General features: G+C 46.9%; 1 protein-coding gene across 2 annotated transcripts in view; it reads left to right on the top strand.

The window, feature by feature from the left end:
* ATE1 (arginyltransferase 1) overlaps positions 1-20,101 on the top strand; it is an 84,037-nt gene that overhangs the window by 43,689 nt on the left and 20,247 nt on the right. For both annotated transcript variants that reach the window (XM_004680384.2, XM_004680385.2), the window contains exon 11: positions 18,368-18,488. In XM_004680384.2, coding sequence (XP_004680441.2) covers positions 18,368-18,488 — 121 coding nt within the window. The remainder of the gene's footprint in view (positions 1-18,367; positions 18,489-20,101) is intronic.

A 20,101-nucleotide genomic window follows, 5' to 3' on the forward strand; every position in this document is an offset into this window, starting at 1 on the left:
AAAACTAGCACACTCATTCCTAGAGGCTTTGTTAAATTTTTTGTTGCGGTTCTGTTTAATAGGGTTGGCGATTTTTTTTTTTATAGATTTATATATTATGTATGCATACAGGCCAGAGGTGCAGAGGCAGTGAGAGGATTGACCAGAGACAGAGTGGGGAGCAGAACAGACAGATCCATGAAGCACACTGCTGAGGGGAGCAGCAGGCAGGTCAGGGGAGGTCTGCCGCACCCTTGGGTCACCTCCGGGACGGGGATTGAACTCATGCTGCAGTGGCTTGAGCTTCTCAGTGCCGTGCTTTAATACGCTGCGCCACCTGGGAGGACCCAGAGTTGGGGAGTTTTAGCTGAAAATCTGGCGAGCAGTTTACTCGCTTTCTGAGCCTGGGCTCTGTGTGGAGGGATGTGGATGCAGCCCAGCTCTGGAAACCTGGCCGTTCCCCGCATGGCCCCGGCCCACCTTTAGTATTCTAAGTGAGATGGTAAAACCAGAGGGTTCAGGCCATAGTATTGTTACGAGTCAGCTATTTCTTGAATATATTGGATGGGATATATTCAATTTAAAGATATTAAAATAGAAACTAGTGACTGCCTTTAGATTGTTGGTCGCCCACAGGAAACATTGTTCCGCTTGGCTGCACCTGTGAGTCCCTCCCCTGTCTCTTGCCTCTTAACGCTCGCCCAGGACGTGCCGCGACGCGGACGTGTGCTGGTACCCTTACAGCCACATGTGCTTGAGCCACTGGGAGGCCAGTTGGTTCTGTTCTGGGCGCATTTTATGAGTAAGCGTGTTAATTGTTCTTTCAGGCGATTCTCCTAGTGGTCCTATTCATGGGTGTTATTTTCACCATTTTGAGCAGCTTGGGATCAGAAGGTCCAGCACCGTCCCTGTCCACAGACTTAACTCCTGTCAGAGTGGAGGTGACACTGGGTCGGGCAGGCCCGCACCTCCCTGTGCTGCTCCCTGGAGGAGATGGCCTGCTAAGACTGTCATGGGTTTGAAACTCCTCTGAACCCGCACAGGACAGTTGTGGCCATATTTCACCCTTCTCCGACCTGCTTTTTCCTTTGTTTGTTTGCAGATTTACAATCTTGGTGTAGCGACAGGTGATGTCGCTGTATTTCATGCATGCGTGTGTGGACTAGGTTCACTTCAGACAACTGAGGTCTCCTGACATCATCAGTGGTGGCCCGGGGGGTGGGGAAGGTTTCCACTTTCCTCTTCGAGGGGCCAGTGATGTTTGGGATGGCCAGCTCTGAGGGGTGAAGGGCGATCGCATTTTATTTTACATGTGGACTTGCTAGAAGACCAGCCGTGCTAGCTTCTTAGTAGAAAGTATATAGTTGGAGAAGATACCCAGAGTCTCAGCAGCTTGAATTTGTGCCGCTCCTGCGCCCCCGGACGACTGCAGGACGCTGAGCTGCTTGCGTGGGGCCGCTCTGCACCCTTGCAGCGACGGTTTCGTCTTGCTTCCGCTTGCTCCGCCCCACGCCATGCTTGATATTATTTATTTAATTTTTGAAACAATTCTTGTTGAAAAAGGAGTAACTAGAGTATTAAGAATAAAAATTGCCTACAGTTCTCTGTCCAGGGCTCACTGCCCTTGATATTTTGCTATATTTCCTTAGGCTTTTGCAGACAGCGTCTGCTCCTCACAGCTGTTACTAGATGATGTTCACAGTTTTCACTCTGCCTCTCCCCACCAGCTTTGTATTTTCCTTAACCCCTGTGACTGTACAGGTTGTAATGTGATATCGCGCCTTAATGTAGTGTTCTCTCCACTTCTTTCTGTTATAGTGTGTGTCAGACATCTTTTTGCTTTTCTTTTTGAGAGTTTACTTGAAAATTAGTTATTTTGCACCCTCATGCTAAATGAAATTTTTGTTCAAGGAGAGTAGAGAAATACCATGTGCTAGAAACTACTTCAGAGTAAATCTTTACAGGAATCTAACAAAGAGTGCAAAAATAAACCATTTCATATATACTTCTATTTTTATAGGTGCTAAAAGTCTCTTGCATGAAATGTATTTAACTTGATTGCCTTTTGTTCTCTTTATAAAACAATATGATGTAAGCTTATCTCTCTGTCCCTATAGTTTGTTAAGCCAGTGATACATTTTATGTTGTCCTCTTACGGGCAGGAGTGTGGATCTCTTGTGGCTATTTTAACTTCAAATTGAAGTACTAAAAGGTTAGTTTTGTTCTCTCAGTACTTCCCAGCCTTAGTTTGCAAGATCTCAAGAGGATGGTAAGGGAAGTTGAATAACTCAGTGATGTCAGCCTCCTTTCTAATAAAAGGAAATAAAAGTTCTACTATTTTTAAATTTATTTCTCAGAGGAGGATAGTTTGACAGGAAAAAATGGGGAAGGCCTCAAACAATATGAAAATATAGTTGTCTTTGCCTTGACTGTTCTTTTATGCCTTCCCTGGAATGTGGCAGCCCTGAGGGCGTTGTGGTGGGGCTGCCTGGTGCCTGCTGGAAGCCGTGCCTCGGCGCTCCCCTGTCGGGTTCCATGTCCTGCCACTCAGCTTCTGCGGGTGCCTTCTGTCCCCTCCATCTGCACACTCACAGCTGGCAGAATGCACTTGAGCCTGTCCAACGTCCACCTGTTTTTAAAATATTTTTTTAAGATTCATTTTATGCATCCAAGAATTAGAGGCCAGGTCAGAGCTGTGTGTTGGGAGGTGGGGTGAAAGGATTCACCAGCCAGAGTGGGGAGCAGAACAGGCAGGTCGATAAAGCACACTGCTGAGGGGAGCAGTGGGGAGACAGGAGAGGTCTGCTGTGGGTCGTCGGCTCCCTAGCTGGGGATTGAACTCATGCTGTGGTGGCTGACAGAGCGCCACCAGGGAGGCCCTGTTCATCCGTTTTTTAAATTAAATTTTACCTGTAATTTTAATGATAAATATTAATTAAACGGATGAGAGGTGTTTTAAAAAATTGTTCTTTGTATTAAATTTGAATACTTAGGGTAGACTGAAAAATGAATCAATGAATTGTTGCCAGAGTGGCTGGGATGAGATAGTTAAAAGAGTCTGGGCTAAAAAAATCCATGAAAATCTGGAAAGATTCTACACTGCATCTTAAAAGGCCCAGTCACAGGCTGCATCCCCAATCAGGTGACGTCTAATCAAGCAAGGTCTAATGAATGTGCAGGGTGTTATTTAGCTTGACGTGTTTAAGATGTGTCTGTATGAATTCCCCCCCCCCCACACACACAATGGAATGGGCAATTTCAATTAATTCACCTCCACACCTGCTCGCTTTGGGGAGCTGTTTAAACGAGGTGAAGATGCTCCAGCAGATCGCGGTCACAAGATTGTCATGGACTAGAGTGACACTAGGTCCACTCACAGACCAGTTCTGCCGTGTAGCTCACAGCCTTCAGCCTCGGTTTGAGGGTCCAGATTGGGTCTGAGGACCACTGCAGCGCCTTCTGCCCTGCCCCTCCTGCCCTTCCTGGCCGGCACATTCACATCCGCTGGCTGCGTTCTCCCAGCCGGCCCCTGCCGTCACAGGCTCAGTTGGTATGTCTGTAACGTGAGCTGGGTCTTGCCGTCACTGTCTCCTGCTGCTTTTAGTTATCTGGAACATTCTCATTCTATAAATGACTTTCTCAGGTCAAGCTACAGTTTCTGTATCTGGTCATCAGAGTCTGGGCTGTCCCAGGTTAAGCCCCAGTTCTGCTAATGGCACTATAAAGATCACTATTTTGCATGTTTAATTTTGGAGATATTTTGGTAATGTTACTACTTTTATACATCTTAATTTGCACTAATAAAGGCTTTTTTCTCTATTTTTAAAGAAAATAGAGAAAATTACTGAGGCACAGTATGCATAAAGAAACATGGACAGGGCCTTTGGTGGCATAAGGGCCTAAGTCTCAGCACTGCAAGCTCTCAGCGGCCACTGCAGCCGAGTTCCATTCCTGGCCAGGGAGGGACCCACAGGGCGCAGCAGACCTCTCCTGTCTCCCCGCTGCTCCCCTCAGCAATGTGTTTCAGTCTGTCTGGTCTGCTGCCTATTCTGCCTCTGGCGAACCCTCCCACACCTCTGGCCTCCATCCCAGTTCTTGCATGCATAAATAAAAAATAAATCTAAAACAAAAAAGAAACGTGGACAAGGGTGCATAGCCCAAGATAAACACCCATGGACCCTCGTTGGCGACTGGAAATTGGAACCCCTCCCTGGCACCATCCTGTAAAGGGCCAGCAGGTGTCTTCCACGGGTACAGACCTGTGGCCTACCCTGGCAGTGAAAGGAGCTGTGGGAGAGGCGTACACAAACGGCAGACTGTGCTCCAGTAAAACGTCGCTCATGGACTTTGAAGTTTGAATGTCATACAGTTTTCACATGGCAAAGTATTGTTTCTCTTTTGGTTTCTTTTCAGCTAACCACACATACACAAAAACAACCAGAAAGATCATTCTTGAGTTGTGGGTCCTTATGTAAACAAGCCACAGTCCCAGTTGACTCGGCCGGAACTTACTAGCCCCACTTTCCAGCCCGCCACTACCTCACTCCCCTGCTAACCCATCATGTCTGCGTCTGACCTGCGGATCCTCATCGCCTTCAGGCCCTGCATTCACAGGATGACTGTGAGGACAGTTTGCTCTGTGAAGTTCAAAGATAAAATTCCCCCTTTGTTTCTAGAACACTGTCAACTTGGGATACAAATTTTAAAACGACTCTCGCCTCCATTTCTTTAAACTTACACTGTGTGAGGTAGTAAGCCACGAGTTACTCCGCAGTGATGTAGACTGACCATATGCTGATTGATTACCTTTGTGCACTTTCTCCTTTTAGAAAATGTAACTCCGCATATTTCCTAGTTTGAAGTTATTCTAATTTAAAGCATGATATGGGATCATCTGTTAGTCATGACGTAACTGTTGAGAGCACTAAATAGTGTGGTTAAAAGCCATTACCTGTCACCCACGTGGTGGATGTGGAAGAAGCAAATGTTTCACGGGGCCAGCCCTGCAGCCCTGCCGGCACCCCTGTCCTTTTGCTCCCGGACGGACCCAGGCACGGGCTTCTGGGGGCTCTTGGGCAGGAGGAGCATTTGTAAGGTGTCCTGCGAGATCAGATGGTGGAATTCTTGAAACAAGCCACACCGGTGCACAGTGAACTGTAGTATATGTTCATGAAGTCTGGTCTGCCCCCAAATTTTGAAAACTTCAAACCCGTGGAAACTCTGAAAGCCACGTGGGGTATACCTGCTGCCTGTGACCAGCGTCTCGCCAGGTTTGCTTTGTCTCCTGTGTGACACAAGGAGTTTCTGTGGGGGCACGTGTACATTTCCTTCTGAGCCACATGAGAATAAATGTCGGAGGCTGTTCTTGGAGGTCATGGCATCTCACCCCCAAGTCCTTGAGCACAGATCTCCCCAAGGAAAGGGTATTCTCGTATTCAGCTGTGCTTTTACCACACTCAAGAAATGTGATGTTCTTATAGTAAGAGAATCAGACATACAGGACTCAGAGTTCCCGGTTGGTCCAGGAATTAATGTCTCTTCACCCCTCAGTCCTGCATCTTATCAGAGATTATATATTTGATTTGGTGTTAATGGTTTTTAAAATTTTGTTAAACCTATGAACTCTATAGCTTTGCTCTTTTTTTTTTTTTTTTTTTTTGCTTTTACAAACGCTGACTTTTTTTTTTTAATCTGACCATTTCTTTGTAATTTTGTTGAGGTGTAATTTTTGTGGCCAGAACACAAAGCAGGCGATGCAGTGTCAAACTCAGGGTGTCCGAGGGCCCCCTAAAGTCAGTTTGTCCCCTCTCAGGTGATGAGTTGCTCGCTTGGTTCATGTATTGACCAGGCTTCCCCTGTAGAACGGCTTCTATCTTTTTATTAGTAGAGGTAACCTTTGACACTGTGTGTCTTATTTCCTTCACCTTTTACATGGTGGTGATGTGATGTTCTTATAGTAAGAGAATCAGACATACAGGACTCAGAGTTCCCGGTTGGTCCAGGAATTAATGTCTCTTCACCCCTCAGTCTTTCAGTTTCTTCTGAACATTAAAAATTTAAAAACATAGTCCTTACTTCACTTGTTTGCAGACATTGAGCATTTAAATATTTATGCAGTCTCTTGATGGAATGTTGAATCTTGGACTATAACTGTATTCCCTGATGTAATTCAAAACGTTGATTCCCATTTTACCAGGGGGAAGCAGAGTCAAGATCAAGTTCCCAAAACAGCAGACTCAAATCTTGGTTTCATACCGTCTGTGTGCAGACGTCACTGTCTTATCTGTACAGCGGCAGTCACCTCTCCCCACAGGGTGACTGGGAGATGAGTGAGGTCGCACAGCGAAGCAGTGGTGAAGGCCCCGCGCACAGCAGTGAGCCCTCGATAAATGCTTATTGTGCTGTTTCCAGGAGCGCTCAAATTATTTCACTGCATGTGGATAGCATCTTTACCAAAAATTAGTGACTTCGTATTATAGAAAGAAAACATGAAACATTTGTTAGTTCTTCATTCAAATCTGATTGGAAATAAAAGATTGTATTTAATTCATTATAATTTTTATTTTTTTAAAAGAATTCAGCTGAGGCTGGATAATTTGCTAAAATAAAAGATTGTATTTTTAAAAATAATTCTTTCAGCTGAGACTGGATATTGTACTAAAATAAAAGATTATATTTATTCTCTCTCTTTTTTTTTTTAAATAATTCAGCTGAGGCTGGATATTTTGCTAAAAGTAATTCCACTTAATTTTATGTGGTTCATGGTGGTCATCTTGCATGTTCTTCATGCTGTTAAAAATAAGTGGAGGCGGGCCCTCCCTGGTGGCGCAGCGGGTTAAAGCACAGCACTGAGAATCTAAAGCCGCTTCCGCATGAGTTCGATTCCCGCCTGCCCCCGAGGTGACCACATGGCGTGGCAGACCTCTCCTGACCCGCCCGCTGCTCCCCTCAGCAGTGTACTTCGTCGATCTGCCTGTCCTGCTCCCCGCTCTGTCTCTGGTGAGGCCTCTCACCGCCCCAGAGCCTCTGGCCTGTACCCCAGTTCTGTATGCACAAATAAATAAATCTTTAAAAAAAAAAAATAAGTGGAGGCAAGCTTAATTTATTTGGTGATAACCTTTACATCCATTGCTCGAGGCACAGCGATGTCTTGCCAGAAGGCTGGTGGGTGAAGCTGGCGCACACAGAAGCTGTAGCAAACCAGGGCTCAGGAGCCACCTTCCATTAACTCCCACTGGCCATGACGTGGCCATTTGAGCTCCCCAAGGATGACCGTGGGGGACTGAGGCGCGTCAAAACCTCTAGGTCTGTGAGCTCAAGATTCTGCTGCGTGTTGCCAGAGGCTGCGCAGTGCCACGCTGCACTGCACAGCCCGCGGGCAGCCTGTCGGCTGCAGCCTTCAGACACCCACGCTCCACACTTAGGCTGCAAACCGTACACGTACCGATTTCAGGCTCTGCAGAATAGTAACTTGTGAGATTATGCTTCCTCACATCTGGAACTTGTGAATTTCACCTTGAGTTTTATTTATGCTATCCCCAGAGCATTGTGACTGGTGAGCTGACAAGATAATTGTGCTGTTTTGATTGCTCTAAATTGTTACTGAATGGAAAGGTGATGACTGGCTCCTTAAAAGTGTAGGATAATGTGTTTTTGTGTAAATTTGGAGATAGATAACATTGTAGAAGAATCTTAGTGATGTAGCTGCTTAAACTTTCTTACACATACCTGTATTTTGAAATACAGTCCTAACAAACACTTTTTCAAACCATGCATGAGAATATTAAAGAAGCCTTACATCATAAAGGTTTATGTTGTGGTTCGTGTATATGTGGTTTTGTAATGGGCCAAAAAAAGGATGGTTGTGACATGCAGAAAAGACGCTAATGGTTGCAGTGATGCTGAGCATCTTTATAGCTCTAAATTCTATGCTAATGATACGGTTCATGGAGTTTGGTTTGGGTCAGTGTGATATTTGAGGCAGGATGTCTCGGGAGGAGTGAAGAAATAAGGTTTTTCAAGTCACCCAGGATGAGATGATGTTTGTGATGTAATAAATCCCTCGATAACTTACCTCAACTCTGTGCCTGGGCCTGGTGTTTCTCTCCCATGCGTGACTTACGTTTGAGTTAAAAGTGTTGGTGTCCTTCTCTGCATAACTGGTGACTTAGTTGGAGAAGAAACGCTGTTTGAGATTGCGAGAAACAGGCCCTCCACAGAGCTGCGAACTGCTCCCGGGTGCCCCTTGCTGGGGCTCTCACACCGCCAGGGAGATTTAGGAGGTAGGATGTGACTTCTCCAGGCCTCCTGCTGCGACACAGTTGAAGGGGAAAAGGTTATCCTTAAACCTGAAGTAGTTAGGTCATTTGTGATGAATTTTCCATCAGGCAGACGTAAAGGACTGATTACCAAAGATCACACCCCTGGGATAAATAATGAAGTTATAGCTAACTTCTTATTTCCCTCAGGGGTATAATTAAGCAGACTTTACCATGAATGTTTTCAGGCATTGAAAAATGTTTTCTGGAAAAAAAAAAACAATAGCTCTGGTTAGAGACATGATCAGGCCAAGGCAAGTCACCGGCTTTCCCAGAGGTGTGGATCTGTTCTGATTCTGCTTAGCATTTGTCTGATTCAACTTAGGAACAGTGTTCAGAAATCAAGCCACTAACGTGTCCCCAGAGAGCCCACTTCTTAGGCATCAGTAAACATTCAGTGTTCACACTTAGTTTGGGAGTTTTGACCAAAAAAAAAAAATGGCTGATGTTGAGATTTCAGCCGTTGCCATCGGCCTTCTGTTGCTTTACTGTTGCTTTATACTAACTAGAAAGGGCCGAGACCCTTCAGCTTTCAAATGATCTGTCTCTTTTTAAGGGATGCAGTGTGACACAGTGTAGTTTAATCTTTTGAACATTCAGTCATGTTTACTGAGAACTGGGTTGGTGCGGCGTGTTCCCTGCACGAGCATGCAGACCTGGTGGACACCAGTCCCTAGGGTGTTGGGCAGAGAAGGGCCGGGTGTGCGGGAGACGCGCACACGGTGAATTGTGCTGGCTCTAGGATGGGCGCTCCGGGACCTCGGCTCCCCTCAGACACCAACCCTGCCTGCCGGCTACATTAGGTTTCTCTGTGTCTGGCTGTGCTGCTTTCTTCACGCGCTTGCCACACTCTGGAAGGTTTCTATAGGGTTGTTTCCTGCAAGTCATCTCCCTCTAGATGGCAAGGGCCCCGAGTGGGCAGTGTTAGTTTTCATCACGGCCTAGCTGGACCCTTGTGGCTCGGAGCCTGGTAGATGGCAGGTTTCAGACAGGAAGGGGGTGCGGGGGCGGGGATGACTGTGGCTGGGTGCGGGCCCTGGCGAGAGGAGGAGCAGGGGGGGACAGCATGGTGCAGGGGAGGACAGGCCGACACTGGCTTGTCGGCCCCAGTGGGGCGGTGGGTGTTCCCCTGTGCTCTCCGCTGGGCAGCCTGTGCCTAAGTGTAACTGGGAGTGCCCGGGGGGCCGCACCAGAGCAAGGGTGCGGGCTGAACGCAGCTCTCAGGGCACACACTCAGATACGTGACATTTAGCAAAAGGTCCAGAAATCCTCTGGCACATCGTGGGTTGAATGGACTCACGACCTTGCGAGCACAGTGCTGTAGTTCAGTCATGCATCGGTCTCTGAATTAGTAAAATCCAAACTTATTTAAAAACGTTTACAAATTTGTGGTGACTTTGTGTGTTGCGTGATTTCTGCCGGCTATAACTAACGGGACAGAAGCCTAGGGATTTTCTTATTTTAAGAAGTCTCCATTCTCCTGTGGCTGTGGCGAGCCCGTGACGAGTTTTCAGCGAGCGTGAACACACTCTGCTCTCCGCCGGCAGCAGGGGGCGTCTAGGGGAGGACTTGAATCAGCCTCTCACAGCCATGCAGCTGAGGATGACTTCACCTAGGGTGTGGGCTGAGCCGTGTTTCCAGGCGCCGTTTTCTGAGCCACGGTCTAAAAGAGCAAATAAATATTGAATTGATTCTTTCTACCCCTGTGGTGAAAACCACCTTTAATATATGCATACAAACACAAATATTTACTTGAATATATAATCTTTAACAGAAATTAAAGAAGCTTTAGATTTTACTTTTTTTTTTTTAAAGATTTATTTATTTGTGCATGCAGAACTGGGGCACAGGCCAGAGGCGCAGGGGCGGTGAGAGGCTTCACCAGAGACAGAGTGGGGAGCAGAACAGGCAGATCGACGAAGTCCACCGCTGAGGGGAGCAGCGGGCGGGTCAGGAGAGGTCTGGCTCGCCATGTGGTCACCTCCGGGGCAGGCGGGAATCGAACTCATGCAGAAGCGGCTTTAGATTCTCAGTGCTGTGCTTTAACCCGCTGCACCACCAGGGAGGGCCTAGATTTTACTTTTTAAATTTTCTTACGGCATTTTGTTTGTCTTCATCTTTTATCCTTTTTTTGTTGTTCACCCTTTTCAACTTATGACCCTTCAGTTTGAAATTAAATTTGGACTGTAAGTTGACTCCTTGAATCTTTTCTTCATAAGATTTCTTTGTATATTCTAGAAGGAAAAAGATTAGCCCAGGGTTTCCAAAATAAAAGCAGAGGTGGTGATTAAACTTGAATTAGATTCTCTATTCTGTATTATTTGCTAATAGGAAAAGAAGTAGCCAGTCTTAAGGAAGGTTCAAAGTGAGTCCTGGAGCCTTTGCGAACCCTCAGATTTTAATTAAAGAACACAGAATCCCATCACTTTCTGTTTGTCAGTGGAAAAAGTATGTATTTTTAAAATGTTCAAAGCTCAGCCTTGCAGCACATGGAACACAGCTGTTGGCCCTCAGAATTTGGGGAACACAAATGGATTCAGATGTTTAGGCTCTTTGTCTTTGCGGGTCTCGGCTCACCTCGCCAACTGAGCGTGGCACAATCCAAACACGGTTTCTGAAAACAGAGCAGCTAGAGTTACTTCTAAAGCGCTCTCTCGGGGACTGAGGAAGCCAATCTCTGTTTACGTAATGAAACCAGGGAGCAAGGGGTCTGCAGTAGCCCTTGCGGATGGGCGTCCATGGGTGTTGTCTTTCAGGGGACTGGGTTTAATAAGCCCTTGTTCTTACGTTTTCTGGAGGGGTAGCCCACTCGACTGGACTATTTTGAACTATTTTTGTTTACCTCGTGTTAGAACTTCTCTTCCAGCAGTTGGTTTTAGTGAAATCAAGAGGTTTATTGAGGGAACGTGGGGTACTGATAGCAGCCTGACCTGGTAAAAGACGTAAATGTCTACTCAAGCTTTCTTTTCGTTCGGCGCTACTAGTGTTCTCTGTGTGTCATTAAATAATACTGCCCTTGTAGCGTTCCGACATTTTAATTTAACTTGAATTTTCAAAACAAACTCTGTTGGTTTGTCTTTGTCTCCGGCACTCACAAAATCCTGCCTGTTCTTCAAAATATTTTTAAAGTATTCTTGAGAGTGAAATCTCATCAAGATCAGGACCAGAGTTCAAAGGAAAGTCCGTTTGGTTTTAATTTGAAAACTGTAAAAACAAAATACCCTCTAACTGTCAGGGTGTGAATTGGTAACTTCAGTTTTATTGCCACGGGCCAAGCCCAGCCCCAGATGGTTCCGATTAAAAGCCAAGAATGCTAACTTGGGCAAGTAGCATGTGAAAGCATTTCTTTACTTTTCTCTGATTTTTTTTTTATGAGAAAAATAACAGTCTCAAATCCTTTAAGTTTAATTAAAGCAGTAACTTCTCATTTGCATGTTTTTTAAGCCCAAACCAAGAAAAGTGTAATATTCAAAGAGAATTTTTATGTATCAGCTTTGTAAACATGTAGTTCTAAATGTATAGGTGGTCACATGGGTTGTCTTACAAAGGCAAAAAAAAAAAAAGGCCTAAAAATGACATTAAAGCCTTTCAGAAATTAAACTCACATATTTCAGAATTTACTACAGTCAGAGCGGCCCCTTTCCATTGTGAACTTGTTTGAAAAGGGGTGGTTAATAAATTCAGTGCTTTTCTTCAGGATTGTTGTAGGGAATTTTCCACTATGTTGTATATTGTAAGCTTTTCTTTTATTTTTGACCAATTGTATATTCAGCTATAAAGAAGTGCTTCTGTGGGAAGATATAAGAAGACAGAGGAAACCAGAATGTGAAACCACAGATTTCGTAATTGCACTACAGATAATACCAGTTACAGTAGGGTCCATTTACAAACTCGAAGGCTGTTTGGAGTCTACCGTCACCGTTAGGAAGAGAGATACCTACTACAATCGATTTTGTGGAAATTGATATTTGTTCAGAGAAAACATGGAGTGACTCTTTATCCCCGACCTGACATCAGCACCTTTAATGAAAGCTAAAGACACATTTAATTTTGAAACCTAGAGCGTCGAAGAGGAGGCCCATACTGAACCTGGGGGTTGAAATGGCGATTCTCGGGTGGCTTACTAGTTGGAGAGTTTCGGTGGACGCGTCTTTGGGAGCCCAGGAGGGAGACGGCTGTGTGTGTCTTGGCCTTGGCCTCGCCCCGGGAAGCTCTTGTCTCCAGACGTGGGGCTCTCAGCCTGGAGGGGCCCTCTCCGAGGAAGCTGGCGGCCCCGCTGCCTGCTCACCCGGCGTCTCTCGTCCTCGCTGCCCTTCCCGGGGTGGCCCAGATGGCCCTGCGTCGCCCTGTGCCCACACGCCGCGGTTGCTTGGCCCTGGCAGGTAGCGGGGTGCCGCACAGCTTCCTTGCATCTTCTCGCCTTCCAGAGGCCCGGGCCTCGCGAACTGAATTGTGACTTCCGCTTACTTAGAAAATGCTTTAACGAATGGTGAATATTTTTCAGTTAGGTTTGCGGTAGAAATCAAGAGCACAGTTTTGGGTTCATCACTACATTAAGTGGTATTATTGCTTTATCTCTACAGTAGAAGTAACGTCTGTGCTGTGGGGCTTAACCTAGATCTTCTGGACCAGTGTTCCTCACAGACACGGGCAGCGCGCCCAGAGCTGGCTGTGGTCACGCGGCTGTCACCAGCCAGGGAGGCGGCCCTCAGCTCTGACAGAGGCTGAGCCCTTTTCTCCAGCGACGTTCCCTCTTTATATATATATATAAATATATATATATGAAAAGTTTTGCTTTAAAGGAACGTAGATGCCATTGAAATAAGGAAAGTAATATTTTCAGCTTGAGGAAAAAAACAAAATTGGCATGACCCAGGAGTTGTCTTGCGTATGAGCACCCTTTTTAATTCAGTAGGGTGTACCTGAAACACCTTTGGTGCTTGGTGAAGCCCACTAAGTTCTCAGAGGCTGGGACTTACTCTTGCACAGTAGAATACGGCGGCAGAGCATCATAAATGCAAGCCCAGAGAACCCCAGTGAGTTGTGTGTGCAAGCCAGTGAGCCGGCTGAGCATCTTCTGAGTTCAGAGCAGGAAGCAGAAAGGGCGGTGGGCATCAAATCCACCGTTCACGCTCCAGCAGACGTTCCCGACAGGCTCCAGATCAGACCAGACCCCGGCCCTGTGTCCTGGCCCGAGTTGCTAGTGAATGCAGCACATAAGTGAGTGAGCCAGAGCATGAGAAGGTGACAGGAGTAAGAATGGGGGTCCGGTGAGACGGTGACATTCGAGCAGAGACTTTTAAACCTCTAGGGTTAGGTTTTTCCGAAGCACGTTGACCCGCTCCCGACCTCTGGAGCCGCGCCGCCCCCGCCTGCACCCCTCCTTGAGTAGGCTCCCACTCAGGGCCATGTCACCTGCTGTGTCCTCAGGGGGGGTTTGAGGTAGGGTGGATTCGGGCCAAGCCCGGAGCTTATCTTCTAAACAGTAGGCCAAATTGAAAGAATGCACCAAAAATTGTGACATTAGCCCTGTCAGACCAATTACATTTTGAAGATGTTGAGTACTTTAGAATCTGGAGCAACTCAGATTTCTTCTTCTTTTTATAAAAAGTCGGCACCCTAGGAAAGGATTAATCTGCTTTTACCTCATTGTTCCAATAAGAATGAATGTACTTAGACGTTGATTAAGTATTTTTTCTTCTGACCACAGAAAAGTACGTCCAAATCCTTAAGTAATTGCATTCCTGCAGCAGACAGCTCTCGCTTTCTTCCCTGGCAGAGAGGCCGGCTTGACCCCGGCCTGCGTGTCCCGTGCGCGGGCCTCAGCCAGAGCTCCAGGCGCTTGAGTCCCTTCATGCTCACCCAGCTCGACTGAGAAAGAAGCGTGACGTTCCGAAGCAGTTTAGTCCACAAAGCTCTTGGCTTTCTTTGATAGCTTGAGAGAATACTTAAAGTACTAAAGTACTAAGTCTACATTTAGGAGAAGAATATTGTTTTAACCTAATCCAAAAATTTGATTTCAAATGATGAGCAGAAGTTAAAATGTCTGCATTTATGAGTTTTCAGTGAAATAAAATGTCTTACCTGACTGTCATGAGCAGTAGCATGAACAGTCAGCTACTGAACATAGCGCCGTGAGACTGTCGGGCTCGGCAGCTGTCCATGACCCCTCAGTGCGTTCTGTGCGCGTGGTCTCCCGCACGCCTGCCACCCCCAGAAGCGTGAGCACCAGGACCTGCATGTGTTCGCCCGTTCATGTCCAGCAGCACGGGCCTGTCACGATCTGGTGATCGGCTCACTGTGAAATTGGGCGCTGGGGTCAGTGACTTGCTGAACCTGCCTGTCTGCATGGGAGGGGCCTGTTTGAGCCTAACCTTGACGTGCCAGAACCATGCCAGAGCAGCCCGCGCTCTGTACTCCCTGGGTGCATCTTAGCCAGGCAGCTTTGAGATCCACTTCAAGTCGGAAAATGGTGTCATTGGTACGCTGTGGTGTTTTTTAACTTTATATGATACATATTTTCCTTTTATGAGACACTCTTTTTTTTTATGAGATGTTCTTGATTCTCTTCTTTTATGCTCTGCCATCACAGAAGATAAGATGTGCCATGTTCATCAGTTTTATTCCTTTCACATATTGCTAATAAATACAGATTCCTAGAACAATTAAGCAAGAAGAACCAGAAAATTCTGCAAATGAACAATGAGGAGAGAGGGCTTTATAGTTACCAGATAGTCGAATACAGTATGAGGCTTTAATTGTTTAACACTGTGTGGCACTGACATGAATAGACAGATTGGTATAACAGGATCATTTCCAGAAAGAAATCTCTATTGATCTAAAATGTCTTTAGATAAATTACTAAGTTTCCATGTATATTTAGAGTTTTGTGCTATAAAATGTAAAGTCCTCATACCCATTGATTGCAATTCCAAGAATTTATCTTAAGCATATTCTTAAATTATGTATAAACAAGGATATTTGTGCTTTACTAAATGACCATAGCGTGGAAAACCGGAGACATCTAAATTCTAGAAAGTCCAAGTCTGTCCCCAAACTTGTTTTTCTCTTCAGCCCTTTAATTTTAGCTATTCTAATGGATACGTTAGTATCTAACTGTGGTTTTAATTTGAATTTGTAGTAACTGATGACATTGTGCACCGTTTCATGTACACGTGAGGCACTGATAGTGAAATATTTTAAGTCATTTTCCTTGTTTTGGATAATATTTATTTATTTATACATAGAAGAAGTGGGGTGTAGGCCAGAACTGTGGGGACTGAGAGAATTCACCAGAGACAGAAAGGGGAGCAGAACAGGTGGCCCCACTGAACTACACGGCTGAGGGGAGTAGCAGAGAAACAGGAGAAGTCTGCTGCGCTACATGTGGGTCACTCCCTGGCCGGGGATCGAACTCACGCCGCAGCAGTCACAGCGAGATAGCTCTGATACTTAACCCTGTGCCACTAGGGAGCCCCTCATTTGCCTTTTTAAAAATAGTTGGGTTAATGGCCCTCCCTGGTGGCGCAGCGGGTTAAAGCACAGCACTGAGAATCTAAAACCGCTTCCGCATGAGTTCAATTCCCGCCTGCCCTGGAGGTGACCACATGGCGTGGCAGACCTCTCCTGACCCGCCCGCTGCTCCCCTCAGCAGTGTACTTCGTCGATCTGCCTGTTCTGTTCCCCACTCTGTCTCTGGTGGAGCCTCTCTCCGCCCCTGAGCTTCTGGCCTGTACCCCAGTTCTGTATGTACAAATAAATAAATCTAAAAAAAAAAAAAATAGTTGGGTTAAAATGCATGACTGGATTAAAAAGATGTGGTCCATATACACAGCGGAGTATTACTCAGCAACCAAAAAAGAGAAACACATGTCTTTTGCAGCAACATGGATGGAGCTGGAAAAGATCATGCTTAGTGAGATAAGCCAGAAAGAAAAGGAAAAATACTGGATGGTTTCACTCATAGCAGGAGTATAACGGGACAGGCGAGAAAACAATGATAATGATGAACAGCTATAGACCAGAGACATTTTGTGGGGGTGGAGTGGGGAGTGGGGTTAAAGACAGTGCAGGGAGGGAAATGCACTGGATTTTGGTGATGGCACCAGGGTGATTTGGTGATGGGAAGCCCAGGGGGGTTGCAACTGAGATTGGAAAAATGCACAAAATGATGCAAAAATAAACTATTATATGATTAAAAAAAATAGTTGGGTTGCCTGTTATTGCTGAGTCATTAAATTCTTCATGTGTTTTAGCTATGACTCTTGTCTAACATGTTTTGATAACATCTTCTCCGAGTCTTTGGTTGGGTTTGCCTGTTTCTTTTTTTAATAATTTTTTGAAGGCAGGGTGTTACGTCTTTTTTGATGAAGTCAAATTCACCTGTTTTTTTTCTTTTATGGTTAGTGCTTCTGTTGCACTAAGACATGTTTGTTTTCTCTAAAGTCAAGAAAACACACTTCTTGTTTTCCCCCAAGGGCTTTATAGCTTCAGGTTTAAATATGTTTAGCTTTTTATCCCCGTCAGGTTTTCAAAATAGTCTCTGACCAGAAAGGACAAAAAAAAAAAGAGTGCGTGCGCGACTTGAGACTGTTGTCTGGCTTCGCTGATGACAGCCTCACGTCACACTGTCCCTCCGCCCAATAAACCAGTTTCTCATTGACTGAATGACTGCTTTGATAAGATCAGTATCTGGCTTTATTACACTGCTCAAATAAACTATTAATTCATTTCTAGGTAATTCCATGCCATGACTACTCATGTTAAACAAGCCTGTGGCCCACTGGACGCTGCCCAGCACATGCTGCAGCTCCGGGTCTTCAGTGCAGAGCCCTGCTCCTGGCCTTCACCTGGCGTGCTCTCTCCCTCAGCCGGCAGCCCCACCTCCTCTAGAAGGAAGCCCAGAACGTGGCCTTTGAGGCCCCCAGCCCGTAATCCTGGCTCCCCCCGTGTGCAGAGACCTGTTCCTTGCTGTCCCTCAGATCATCTTGCTCTAGGCCCAGTTGCTGGTTCCTTCCGCCGGGCTGTTCCCACTTCTCTCCTCCTGCCCTTGACGTAAGCCTGCCAGTCTGACACACCCCCACTAGAGCTCCGTCTCCTTGACGCTCTTCCAGCCTCTCCAGCAGAAATTGATGTTTGCCCACATTTTGTTTATGTACCCTCTCTTCCATCACGAGCCTTTAGACTTCTGAGTCCTTTGAGCGCTGGGGAGCCTGGGGGTCATCTTGTAGCTAAGTGGCGCTTCAGGTGGTGACTGACCCAGCACGCAGGTGTGGAGCCTTCCGGATGAGAGGCAGACTGCTGCCCAGCCTGAGGGGGCCCTTGGGGGTGGGCGCAGCACACACTGGTGTTTTTCAAACTGAGGTGGGATCCCTTTGCATGTGTGAAAGCAGTCTTGGTGGGGCAAGAATATCATTTTTAAAATAAATGAAATAGAGTAGAAGAGAAAGTATAATCTAGCAGAGGTAGCATTGTATAGTGAAAGATTTGTCTGTGTTTGTGTAGGTTTACTGAGTTGTGATATAAAGTGTATTTCTTACTGTGGGTTGTAGCGATATAATGCATTTTAAAATTTAGAGGCATTTGGGGTTTTAAATAACTGATACTTCAGAGAGTTCCCTCTGCGTAATTCCCTCCGTCGGTGCCCTCCTGTTCAGTGTGTGCCACCTTTGCCCAGGGAGTGGCTTCCTCAGCACCTGCTGTGTAGTCTTTACACATAAATTACGACGCTCTCACAGCTGGAAAGTGATTTTACTTTGTTATTAGCCATCATTTAAAAGACAGCAGCAGTTTGGAACTGACTAGCCTTAGCCGTCAGCGCGACAAGAAACAGGTATTTCCTCTGGAAGGAGAAATGCTGCTCTTCGGCACCAACACAGGCGCCTGACGTGGTGGTGGCAGCCTTAGGGAGCCTTGGCGTCTGCGCCCTCAGATGGGAAAGCGGTCGTCAGAGTCCCCTTGACAGTGGGGTTGCGATCCACTTCATTTCAATCTGTGTCCCAAAGCACCACGCCCTGGCGCCCCCAGGGCCCCTGGGCCACTAATGCCCGTGCTGTTCTCTCACTCCCCAGGGTCAGTACAGGCCGTCTGACTTGCTGTGCCCCGAGACCTACGTGTGGGTACCCATGGAGCAGTGCCTGCCGTCGCTGGAGAACGCCAAGTACTGCCGGTTCAACCAGGACCCAGAGGCCGGTATGTGCGGGCCGCGCGTCCGGAAGTCAGCGGCGGGCTTCAGGGCCCTGTGCTTGTGACCTTGGTCCCGGCTGGGTCCAGGCAGCTTTTACACAGGGCTGAGAGTGCACGTGCGAGGACGGGGAGACGCACGCCGCTCTGGGCGCCTCTGAGCACTCACACTCATAGTAGCAGTATGCGGAATCGTAAGCGCTGTGTTTTTTACTGTTCTGGGTTGTCCCCTAACATGAGTTTTTCTGCGCTTTGAGAACTGACACTGTTACCCTTTCCGTATTTTTACAACTACCACAGTGCATGCAAATTGTTCACTAGGTTATTTAGTCACTAGATTATTTAGTGGTGAAGATGGAAATATTGACCGTCTGGACTTAATAAAGTGGTGGAATCGTTTCACGGGGCCAGCAGATGGGGGTGGGTTTTCCGACGATACTCTCTTGACTTCTGCAAGCATCTTGGTTCCCTTTTTCCTCTGCTGGTCCCTTTCTGTCCCTGCTGCCGCCTCCTTCCTGGCTAGCCCCCCACCATATAGACCTTGGTCCTCGGCCTGGATGCGCCGTGCTCTGGTAATGCACACGCTGAGTGCAGCCTGCAGTCAGACGCCTGCAGTTAGACCTCGGCTCCGTCATCTGCTGGTAGCTGCGCCTCAGCGTGCTCAGTGATCTCCCTGGCTCATGTTCCTGGCCTGCAAAATTAGGGTGCCAGAAGGACCAACCTTGCTGAGCTGTACTGAGGACAAGTCAGCTCCTCGCACCAACAGCAGTAGTGTGGTGGTGGTTAGATCAGTGGGGAGGCTGCCTCCGTGTGGCCACAAGGTCTCCTCTGCCCTTTGTCGCTGGGGTGAGAGGTGGGGGACTAGGGGGTGGCTGGGGCGGCCTTCGGCAGCCTTCGTTTTGCCGCCCGGATCCACAGCCCTTCATGCCCCAGCATATTTCACTGACCACTTGAGTCCTCACAGCCCACCAGAAGGGACACCCTGTCCACGTGAACAGTGTTCTTTCAGCCACCTGTGGTCCCCATGTGGAAAAAAAGAAGGAAGGCATTTTGCACACCCCTGGGGCGGGCAAGGGAGCGAGTGGAGGGACGAAAGAGGACGAAACAGAGCACGGAGAAAGCTGTGCGCTCCCTTGTGCTGAGATGTCCACCTCTCCACAGACCAGATTCTTGGAGGAACCTGGGTCGTGGGCTTTGGAGAATATCTCCTCGGAAGGCCGCTCTGAGGTCAAGAGCATTTCTTCCACTTGGTGTCACCAGGGCCTGATGGGGTGGCCAGGGGCCAGGCCGACGCCTGTGTCAGGCACTCCTGGTCCGTCAGCTTCTCTGCCTGGAGAGAGCAGAGAAGGGCTTTATGGTTCCCACAGCCCAGCTATTAATCAGAATCTGATTGCTTTGTTCTAGTAAAGTTACACCTTATTGATCAAATAGATACATTGCTTAAAAGCAAACACTGTATTTGTCATCTAGTTTGGGCCAGGCTCAAAGCCAAAGACAATAGTATTTTAGAGGAAAGCAAATATTCACTCCCTATTTTTTTCCTTTTGCTTTTTCCAAGGCTAGGTCAGAGCCAGTTCCTTAGGGTGAAAGTTGCTGAGTGCCTTCCCTCACTGTTTCTGTCC

The sequence above is a fragment of the Condylura cristata genome, unplaced genomic scaffold (assembly GCF_000260355.1).
Source record: "Condylura cristata isolate star-nosed mole 26May11 unplaced genomic scaffold, ConCri1.0 scaffold00011, whole genome shotgun sequence".
In the NCBI taxonomy this organism is placed as follows: Eukaryota; Metazoa; Chordata; class Mammalia; order Eulipotyphla; family Talpidae; genus Condylura; species Condylura cristata.